Source organism: Anas acuta, chromosome 3 (genome assembly GCF_963932015.1).
Source record: "Anas acuta chromosome 3, bAnaAcu1.1, whole genome shotgun sequence".
NCBI classification, from domain to species: Eukaryota; Metazoa; Chordata; class Aves; order Anseriformes; family Anatidae; genus Anas; species Anas acuta.
The window spans coordinates 58,554,306-58,565,260 of record NC_088981.1 but is presented as its reverse complement, the minus strand read 5'-3'; the positions used below and the strand labels follow the sequence as shown (position 1 = coordinate 58,565,260).

At 39.8% G+C, this 10,955-nt stretch overlaps 1 protein-coding gene across 2 annotated transcripts; it reads right to left on the bottom strand.

Moving 5' to 3' along the window:
• Nucleotides 1–437: 437 nt before the first annotated feature.
• MTFR2 (mitochondrial fission regulator 2) lies at nucleotides 438–9,018 on the bottom strand. 2 transcript variants are annotated; one of them, XM_068677338.1, is made up of 8 exons: nucleotides 8,872–9,016; nucleotides 8,651–8,776; nucleotides 8,432–8,536; nucleotides 8,107–8,225; nucleotides 6,451–6,668; nucleotides 5,065–5,365; nucleotides 2,813–2,999; nucleotides 438–1,282 (listed from the first exon to the last, which is right to left on the bottom strand). In XM_068677338.1, the coding sequence occupies exons 1-8, from the start codon at nucleotides 8,920–8,922 to the stop codon at nucleotides 1,187–1,189; spliced, it is 1,203 nt and encodes a 400-aa protein (XP_068533439.1). In that variant the 5' UTR covers nucleotides 8,923–9,016; the 3' UTR covers nucleotides 438–1,186. The 2 variants fall into 2 exon arrangements, with proteins under 2 accessions (XP_068533439.1, XP_068533440.1); XM_068677339.1 differs by lacking the exon at nucleotides 8,651–8,776 and having other exon boundaries at nucleotides 8,872–9,018.
• Nucleotides 9,019–10,955: the final 1,937 nt, after the last annotated feature.

Sequence of the window (10,955 nt, the reverse complement as noted above, 5' to 3'; positions counted from 1 at the left end):
CTCGATGATCTTGAGGTCTCTTCCAACCTAGAAATTCTATGAGCTCCAATTTTAGTCAAAAGGTAACTTCTGGAATTAAAACAAAAGTATGGGATTTGAACAGTTGCCTCTAGTAATTGTACAAATAAGACTTGGCAGTAACAGGGAATCCAGACGTCATTCTATTCTGTGTAAGGGGGTAGGGATACAGAAGGTGCATGGTACATACAAGGGACACAATCCACAGTTCAATTGATAATGGATCATTAGACAAAAGATTAAGTGAAGGCAGCTATTGTAAGCAGTGGATCACAACAAATTTGTAAATAAGAGACTCCAAGGCCTCTAACAGGAAAAAAGTAAGCTCTTTATTTTATCTAAAATAAAGTAGTCTTCTAATATGGTCAGCTCTTAAGATACAAGACTCCACAACACAAAATGTCACTATCACACACATCTGTAATACAAAGGAAATTTTATTTTATAAACTCTGTGAACGAAACAGACTTTATACAGAAAAGCCAGAGAGATGATACAATTAATGTTCATTTACATGTGGAATTTAGACTATGTGCTAGCAGATGTCTCTACAAGGTCTTTTTTTGTCTCAAAAGAAAAACTCCTCCACATGATAAGCATTTAACAGACAGCATGTAGCATACTTACAGCAAGACAAAATTTCACAAACATGAAAGTTTCTCTACTGACTCAAGACAAATTAGAACACTGCTTGCACATGAAATAAGGAGTCACATTAGCAGACTGCAAAGAAAACTGAGGAAACTTTATCACAGTGTTAGCTACCATTAGTTATATACAGTCAGCTATACAAATACAGTCCAGAAGTTTATACATCTTCAGTATTTACAGTGAAGTACAGAGACAGTGCTCACCTAAGCTGCCACACAAATAATTACTTTTCTTTCACAAACATTTCTTTCCTGTATTTCTCAGTTTCCCAGGTTTCAGACACAGTGCTCTACAGTAACAAAACCCTTTTTTTGGTTGTGTGCTTCTCACAAAGCATCACATTCATCAGTTTGGCTGCTGGGAAACTAAGGAGAAGGAAGAGGCAGTTTTACAAGCCCTACAACCCAAACATTAACAGCATAAGACAGATACATTCTAGAACATATTACAGCAGTTTCACAGAGTGGGCCTGCCACTTACACACACACTACAAAGTTTCCTCAGAAATCTCCATCAGTTAAATATGAGCTCTCACTTTCCACGTTGATACTTTAACTTCATCAGTTCTCACGAGGCTAGAATTTGCACTTGATTTCAGGCTGCAACGTCCAACCTGGCCAGGAGGGATGGAATTAGATAAAATTATATCCAAGACAACTGAATGAGAAGCTGTTTACGATAAAGGCAGTTTGGGAGAATTTATGCACTTCACTTAATCTAGGAAGAATAAGATAAACCCAATAAATTGCTTTACATTCATTTTTCTTCAGAACACTCAAGGATAAACAATTAAAATAAGCATGATCTTGCAATCAAGCCCCTGTTTCAACCAGAAAAGCCCATCTTCCTTCATCTGCTCCTGAACATGCTGGCCTTAATCAGTCCCTCTTCCAGACTATAATTTAACTTAGAACCTGGAACAAAAGAAGATTCATAAACACGCCCTTCCAGGATCTAACTTCAATCTTCATATCTAGAATCAGGTATGTTAGCTACACAATGCAATGGTCTGTTGCATCCAAAACACAAGCCTGGCTGTTTTGTTTGCTTGCTTTTTACAAGTTTCAGATTTTTCCTTAAAAAAATTAAAAAAATAAAAAATCACAGGGAAATTTATATAGGCTGTACAAGAGAGGATGATTCATTACAGTGCATAAGATAAAAGCTACGTTTTCCTCGCAAAAATCTTTGTGCCAGCTAAAGTTTTTCAAAGAATCGTTACAGCAGGAAAAAGAAACACACATCTTAGTTTTCTTTAAATTGTCAGTCATGCAACTAGCCATGAGTATAGCTACAGCCTTCAAAGAATGTCTGGATTTCCACCACATGCTTTCCAATACTATTTTTCTCCATTAGGCTATTAAAAAGAAAAAAAAAAAAAAACACACAGTGCCAAATAAGATTCTGTATCTCGCTCATTTCACAGATGAAAAGATGTAATTGCTAAGCAGAGAGAGATGCTTTAAATTACTTCCACCTATTTCTGTCTGTCTCATCTAAGCAGCTCTGGGGTTTACAGATGTCTCTAGTGAATAACCACCAGTACCCGCTGGACTGCAGAAGTTAAAGTAGCTTGCGGACTGCTCTACAGAAACCAGCATCTTGTTCATAGCAAAGAACTGGATCTTCCAGGGGCTCTGCAACAATGTTCAGAATAAAAGATGCAGAGCATGTGGAAATGATGCTTGCACAAGAGGGAAGATACTAAACCCAACGCTTTAATTTTGTTTTCTGAACACTCAGCACATGCTAGGCAGACTTCTGTTACCTTCCTGGCATCTTGATTTGTAAAATTAGTTAACAAATTAATAGTCAGTATTACTAACTGCACATACAGTTTCTATATGCAAATGCCTGTTAGTTACTATCGAGCCAATGTCCACAGTTTAACCAACGATGAGCTGAGTTTTTAGAGTCAGTCTAACTTTTTTCCTTCTGGTGTATCTAGAAAAGCATTTCCCAGCTGAAATCCATTCATAATAAATTGTTGGGATTCTCTGCCTTGATTACACTTGAAAGAAACAGCTAAGCTGATGGCTTAAAATCATTGTAGAAAAGTTGTCGACTCCAAAACCTTGCTACTATCCATGAAAACTGCAGTCATTTCAAGAATATAAAAACACATTCTTACATAAAGACATACCAGTGGGATCTCTGGACTAGAAAATGGGGAGCTATCAAAAGATCTATTTTCTTTGTCCAGTGAATCATCATCATCTTCAAATTTATGTGCAAATTTCTGTTTTAGTGCATGAGTCAGTATAGCAACTGGATCCCAATCTGAACTTAGCCTTTTTTTGGGTTTAGAAAGAGGAGTGCCTCCAGGCGACCTACAAAGAAAGAAAATTTATTATCTCCCGTCCTTAATCTTGTGCTTAGCGATCTAAAATCCTATGAGACAACTTTTGTATATATTTTCGTCTTATAAATCCTTGATCGCACAAATAATGCTGCTTTTGTTGTTTTAAAGCAATTAACCAGACAGGTCTAATAACAGTACACCCAACAACTCGTCAGCCGGATTCTTAGTTCAAAAATAAAACTTGATGCTGTTCCTTAAAGAAAAGTGGTAATAAATCAACAGAAAGTGTTAAAGTAACGCGAAAGAAAAAAAAAGTACAGTTTGCATAGCAGGTTTCATTCATAAGCTATATTAAGGCATGTTAGTTGGAGATTACTACTAACACATTTCATAACCTTTTACAACATAATTTGACTTAAATTTCATTAATTTTAAGTTCAGAACAGTATGCCTTTCTGTGGTCTTAGAAGAAAGAAAAAGAATTACAAATTTCTCAGAGTAATTACATTTAAAAACGATAATGACAGGAAAAGGGGGAATGTTTTTAAACTAAAAGAGGGAAGATTTACATTAGAGGTTAGAAGGAAATTCTTCATTCAGAGGGTGGTGAGGCACTGGCACAGGTTGCCCAGAAAGGCTGTTAGATGCCCCATCCCTGCAGGTGTTCAAGACCTGGTTAGACTCAAGACTGAGCAACCTGATCTAATGGGTGGCATCCCTGCCTATGGCAGGAGGGTTGGAACTCCATGATCTTTGAGGTCCCTTCCAACCCAAGACATTCCATGATTCTATTTTAATTTATAAAAAAGCATTCTCAACAAAATCAAGACAGCAAAACGCACAAAATCAAAACAGCATCTAGCACCCCAAAGCCTAACATATAGAAATTAGTGACTAATCCAAGAAAATAATCACAAAAAACATCCTAAGCACTGATGTATTTGAAACAAATCTAGATATATGCACACTTGCGCTAGCAGAAAGTGTGATTTCCAGACCAAATAGTTGAGCTTACTGCTGTCATTGTGCATTAGCAGCAAGTCTGGCAGTGAAGTTCTACCTTCAGTATTCGGGTAGACGTCTAAATCCTGGAGCATTTCAGGTGCAGACCTATCATTTCCTACTCAACTTGCCCCTGCTAACATGGTGGCGGTTAAAACTGTCATTACAAACGTTTCACTCTCTTCTTTCACCATACATAGAAGGAAACATCAAGAAATAGTTTTTCCTTAGTGCAGTTTGTATTTGCTTTATTTACTGTATAAATATATCATCAAAAGCATGAAGGTATGCTCCAGGATTGCATATAGATAATTTGTCCAAGACTTGTGCTAAGTATTTTCAGGGATAAAACTCACACTTAAGAAAGTACTGAAATAAGAGTGCAATCATTTTTGGTGACATTCTTCCCACATTAAGAGCTCCTATTATTCAGTAGAGATTCGATTGTTCTTACATGCTTTTCCAGCTCCACAAGTTCAGAAAAGACATCTGACAACTTCTATCACATCTGGTATAGCAGACCAACACTGACACAAAGAGGTATTACAGTCTTTACTAAAGCATCTTTGTAAGGTCAACTGCTCTTAAAATCAAAATGGCATAGCATGAAAAATATCACAATCCAATTGCACTATTTAAATTCAGGAAACGCTTTCAGTTAGATACAGCACATATTTGCTTTAACACTTCAAATGTAGTACCAGAATATTCTGGACACATTAAGACACTTTTTCAGTCCTTTCACAGTGAATGAAAAAGTGTATTTGTTAAGATCAGTTTCCTGCGACAGACCCAGTCTCAACAAAAAAAAGGACACAAAAGTCACGCGCACACACACAGATGCAAACAACCTGAGATCTGTATACTAGTGCAGCAGAGAAGTTTTAAATGCTACATTCAGCATTTTTCAAACGCATCTAAAAGCCATGTCACATTCCAAGCCGTGAACGTAAACGCTGCCAACTTCAGTCTGTCAGCAGTAGCTGCGTATTAAATGATTTGTTTCATCGTGGTGTTCTCTGCTTATACTCAAACGCTGTAACGGTTACATGGCCTTAGGTAGATCAGACACGCATTGAATTCCAACCTACCTCTCAGTAGCACGCAACTGAACTTTGTTTAGATCTTTCAAAACATCCATCATACTAGGAACATTCTTTGTCCTCTGGTGATCAGCACCATCAGCTGCAGTCAAAGCACTATTTCTTGCAGCACGGCGTTGTTTGATGAGTTCAATCGCTGAGTTACTAGCATCAACAGCAGATGGTGCACCAGAAGGGAGCGGAGGCGGCGAGGGAATTACAAAGTGATTGTGAGAGACGGACAATGGCGTAGAAGTCATGGCTGGCACTGGGTAAGACCCATCTGGAATGCTGAATGTTTTAAAGGCTTCTGGATGCAGTCAAAAGAAAAACAGGGATTTTATTATCAATAGTCTGTAATACCTTAGCAATTAATAATACTAAGCAACGTCTTGTATGCCTCTGTTTTAAGTCAAGATAAGACAGCCCTCTAAAAGCAATTCCTTACACACCTCACACATAACATCACAGAAGAAAATAATTACATTTAAAACTAAAACCAATTTTGATTTCAAAGCCACAGACTCAGAACACGTGAAATAATGGATTTGAGGTGGTCTGGGCTGCTCTGATGTGTCTTTCATCCATGTACTAGGTAAATCAGAAACCTGCAACAGAAAGCAGCCTGCAACTACACATAGATCATTCTCAATGGTCTGAAGGTTAGAATAACCCAGATGAAGCAACAGCAAAGAAAACCACAAAGCACATAAAACAGACTACAAAATGCACAGAGTACAATGGAGAAGAGACAAAAAGTGACAACAGAACAACAAGTCGAAGCACAGAGAGAGGCCCCTGAACCGTCTTGTATCAGTTCAAATGTTTCAACAACCACATTAGGGTTAGCATACAACACAACTGTGACCTCAAAACTTAAGGAAAAAAAAAATCAGAAGACTGAAGTTCATATTGGAGACTACCTTCGGTACTCCAGTGGTGGTTAGACATTAGATAATTTGTAGCATTCATTTCTCTTAAATCTTGAGCTTCAATTCCATATATTTTTATTCAATATTTTGATAACTTGTCAGAAATGGTACATAAGTCTAAGGTTATATATATATATATTTTTAAACAAAACCAGTAATTGGTGGTTTATTAATAGTGTTGTTACTAAGTTCCTTCACAAACATGGAAAAGAATATGAAGATCACTTAGAATCAACTGCATTCAAAATCAGAAAGATGGCATTAAAAAAAAAAATTAAAGCAAAGACAGGAAACAAAGGGCACAAACGGTGGAAAAAAAATACATTCAGTAAATTTTGTTGGTATAACTTCAGGTGAAGAAGTTAGAGATGTTCTATATCAATATCAGAGACGTGGTTAGATGTGAACAAGATCTCTGACGCAGTAAAGGAAAATTGGTTTACTTCAAACCAGAAAGGCTTACGCGATGGAATGTTTCCCAGTGTATGTGCTGCAACAATAGTGGCAATCTGAGCACGAAGAAAAGTCAGCTCATCTTCAAGCGCAGAAATTTTCTGAAGTGCTGCTCGATCAACAAGACTGTCTTTCTGTATACTGTTTTTTGGAACACTTGGTATAGAATCTGTAGATGGATGTAAGTCATGATAAGCTGTACTTTTTTCTTTTCTCCATAATTCAGTCCTAGAAAGAAACAGAAAACACAGTTTAAAAGGTTCAGCCAGCAAAAGAAATCTCAAGGTTTCTTCAGGGTCTGTCCAAGCAAATTATCAATGTTCAGCAAGACATAAAATTCACAAACTATTTAAGAAAACAATTCACTATTCATAACGTTAAGAAAATGTTTTAAGTCTTCTTCAGTTCAAGTAAGATAAAAAAATCCTGAACAGTCATAATCAAAATAGATAACTTACTCAGGGATAAATTAGACATTGCAAGGTCATGGTACAGGATTGAGCTGTTACTATTCAATTTGACTGGGGTGCCTTTCCCTCCTCTCTACATGAAACAGTAAGTATAAAAGGCAGGGAAGAGTCAGATAACAATGATCTCTTAACTAGACTTCACACATTCTAGTCATTTATCAAACTCTGCAAGTGACAAAGAAGTTGTAATCTTTCAGAAAACACATTGGAGAATAATCATGAATTTTAATACTGACGGAGTAAGAACCTTATCTTTCAATACAGAACGAGTGTAAACTCAAACTATCAGAATGAGACTGTGAAAGGAAGAAATTAAGTTCACTTTATTTGTTCCAAATCCACTAAGCTTTGACTGAAACAAAAGCAGACTTTTTTTTTTTTTGCTACACTTACCCTTTTACTTCAAAACACACCTACAACAGTTTTCTGATTTGCAAAAAAAAAAAAAAAAAAAAATCTCACTGGCTCAGAAGGAAGAGATACAGATTACAACACTTGTCCTTGAAAAACATCCCACTGAGTCAGAAGAGGAGGAGGAAGAAGAAAGAATGGAAACAACAGAAAACTGAAGTTCCATGGATCTTTGAGTTAGACTTGCTATAAGCAGCACCAAGCAGGATAAAACAGGCCAGAGTTCCTTTTAACAATACACTTATATTTTTAAGATTTTGCAGCTGCTACAAAAGACTGAGGTCATTTGACAGTAACAGCTGAGGAGTGCTGAAATGAAACACAACCATATCACAAGTTCTCTAACAAAATCAGATGACACACTTTTTATTAATGTCTTGCAATTTCATTACCAGCAAGCAGTACACAACGATCATGGACAAACACACACCAGCATGAAGTACAATTACATTATCCAATGTAGACACAAACACAAAAAAGTATCCAAATCTTCTATACCTCTATAAGACTTCTATATACGACATGCGTACAAAGTTAAACACAAGTTAAAATACCATTAACGCATCTGACACGCTATTGGGAAGAGGAAAGGCAATACCCAGCACCAGAAATCTTCCAGGTGAGAATATTCTGCGCTATAAAAACTTCCAGGTGAGCAGAAACTCCCTTAAAACAAAGTTTGCAGGGCTGGTTTAACAAGAACCTTGAAAAGGCTGAAGGAGGGGAAAGCACTGATGACACAAGTTACTGCTATTACCCCTTTCTGCACACATACTTGTACTTACCTGAATCTAGCAAATACTTGCCCCTCATCATGTGCCACCCACAAGACATCAGCAAGCGATGGAGCTACAGGAGCTGTGCTTCGCTCATCATAATCCGGAGGACACGGGTCTTGTACAAGCTAAGAACAAATAAGCAAATATATGTGTGTAGAGAAACTGGATTTAGTACACATTGAAAATCTTGCCTTCGCAAAAAAGTTTTAAAGTGCTGTGAGGAAGCTGAAAATACCGAGCATCAGGTAAGCAGAACATTAGTTATTACTACATTAAGGAGCTAGGAAATGTAAATACACGTGAAGGATACGTATAGCAGTAAATCACTTACTTGGAAATAAGGCCTGGGGTAGGGCTCTAGGGAAAGCATCGTGCCGAGCCTCCGCACCACGCTCCGCGTGGGCCCGTACTCCTTCCTGTGCCACACCGCTGCGATCTGGGGACCAGAGCAGCCGTTAGCCCCGGGAGCGCAGCCGAGCCCCTGGATAACTTCCAGCTACGCGCCTGAGCGTGAGGCGGCCCCCGGCCCCCGCCCCCTCCCCCGGCGCACCTTGAGGCGGCAGCTCCTGAGGGCGGCGCGCAGCTGCTGGAGGCGTCCGCGGGAGGCGCTGGGGGCGGGCAGGCAGCGCTGCAGGGCACGGCCCGCCACGGCCGCGCGGCTCCCCAGGAGCGAGGCCTGCAGGACAGAGCGCGGCGGCCGTTAGCGCGGCCGTTAACGGCTGCCCGGAGCCGTTAGGCGCCCCCCCTTCCCCTCCCCCCGCCGCCCCTCACCTGCCCCAGGTGCGCCAGCAGCCGCCGCAGCAGCTGCAGCAGCAGCGCCATGGCCGCGCGCCCGCCCGCACCCGCTCCGCGCGTGGGGAGGAGGGGGAACAGCCAATCGGTGCACGGGGGCGGGGCGGAGAGGAGAGCGAGCCAATAGGATGAGGGCGGAGCGCAGGGCGGAGCCAATCGGTGCGCGGGGGCGGGCCGCGCGCGCGGGGGGCGTCGGGAAGGAAGCGCGTTTGAATGGCGCCCTGGCTGAGGGGAGGGCTGGGGGCACCCCCTGCATTAAAGGGTCACGCCTAAAGCAATCGGGCTGTGTTGAAGCACATACACTGGTTGAGTCCTTTTAACCTCGCCACACTGCTGCTGTGATCCTGGAGATCTACTTTAATGAGACTCCTAAAGGAGGAAATAGTACTGGCAATAAAAGCTGCAGTAACAGCACTGAACTTCCAGAGGCTTATGAGGGTTTGAGAAAACGATGGACTTTTTAACCAGTATTTAAAAAAATATCAGTACTGCAATACTGTTCCTCAGCAAATATACTTACCCAACTGCTCCAACACCTCCTTATCCAAGATAGAAAAACATCAACATGGAAAGATAGGAGGAACCCAAAGCACTTCGCCTCAAAGCTGGTTAAAGGCAGGCACCTCAAACGCAAACCAAAACGCCTCCCTCACCTAGTGCAGTTAGCTGCACCAGCACCAGTAACACACCACGAAGAGGTAAAGCAGATTCAGAAACTGTCTCAGTGCTGGAGAGAAAGTCAGAATCAATCACTTAACTCTAAATTTAATTTAAACATTTCATACAAGTGGAAGGATTGATAGACTCTGACATTGTTGCCAGATTTGTTTTGCTCCCTTTCTTGCTTCATCTGATTTACCATACACAAAGTTTACGTGAGCTTTATTTAAAAAAAGAGTACGTTCTACATGTCAAACATCTATTAAAAGATGTACTGCACATGTAAAAGCAAATCCTGCAGAAAGGGAGCCTGCCTAAAATGTAAGGCAGGAATCACCCTTTAGTAACCACCACTGAAGGGCAAATACTAATCCTATTTCTCTTTCTACGCAGATGCTGGCAAACTAGTGCAATCTGAAATCCAGTTTCTTCTAATAGAGGTAGGAGAGCACTATTCTGCCTTCTACCAGTTACTAGGGATAGGTTAGACGGTTAACTAGTAACAGTAAAGCTACTAGGAGAGCACACATAATAGTTTTCTTTACCAAAGTGGTTTTTTGTTTGTTTTTGTTTTTTCTTTTCAAAACTGATGTTTTAAGGGACAAAATAAGAACAATACTACACAGGACATTAAGGTTTACTTTCTCCATAGCAGTCTGAGAAAGCAAACAAGTAGTCTTATTTGCTCAGAATGTCACTGCTCTGGTAATTCAAATATGCTACCGTCATCCTTAATATTCTGTAAGTTAAAGTGTATTTACCAGTGAAGTATGTTTATTTGGTTTTGTGTTTTGATGGTGTTTTTTGGTGTTGTTAAGTTTTAATACTGCAGACTAACTTCTGCACTTTGGCTGTAACATTGAGAGGAGCACAACTGTTCGGGAACTGTGTCAAAGAGGGTCGGACTCACTTCTCACAGCTTCAGCTAACCACATCAAGTTATAACTTACACAGTGTACGAAGTGGGATACTAAAGGAATGTACTTCCAGGGCACTGTAATGGAATACGCACCTCACAGAAGTGTTTAGTATATTCCAAATATCTTTACTGATTCAGGTTTTAAAATAACTTGCGTTTTCAGAGGGGGTTGTGGTGGGTGTTTTTTGTTTGTTTCCTCCAAGATTTCAGTTAAGTCAGTGATGTGATAGAAGACTGACTTACTCTTGCAAGATGACTTACCTGAAGATGGAAGCCCATATAAAGAAATTAAAGAGGCAGTTTAATAAATTGGAACAAATATGGATACAAAAGATGGACTGATACTGCCATCAGTTCCTCTACTAAAGTGCTCTGTTGATGACTAAGCTATCAACAAAAAAACAAACTGTAATTCCTGTTGGCCCTTACAATGCAACACATACTTTATACTTTATGGACAGCACCTTTTTTCTCTCGCAGTATG

Coding starts and splice junctions, on each gene's coding strand:
- MTFR2 (XM_068677338.1), bottom strand. CDS start 8,922: ATGGCGCTGCTGCTGCAGCTGCTGCGGCGGCTGCTGGCGCACCTGGGG. Junction 8,777..8,871: donor TGCTGGCGCACCTGGGGCAG/GTGAGGGGCGGC, acceptor TCTGTCCTGCAG/GCCTCGCTCCTGGGGAGCCG. Junction 5,366..6,450: donor ACTGGGAAACATTCCATCGC/GTAAGCCTTTCT, acceptor GACTGCATCCAG/AAGCCTTTAAAACATTCAGC.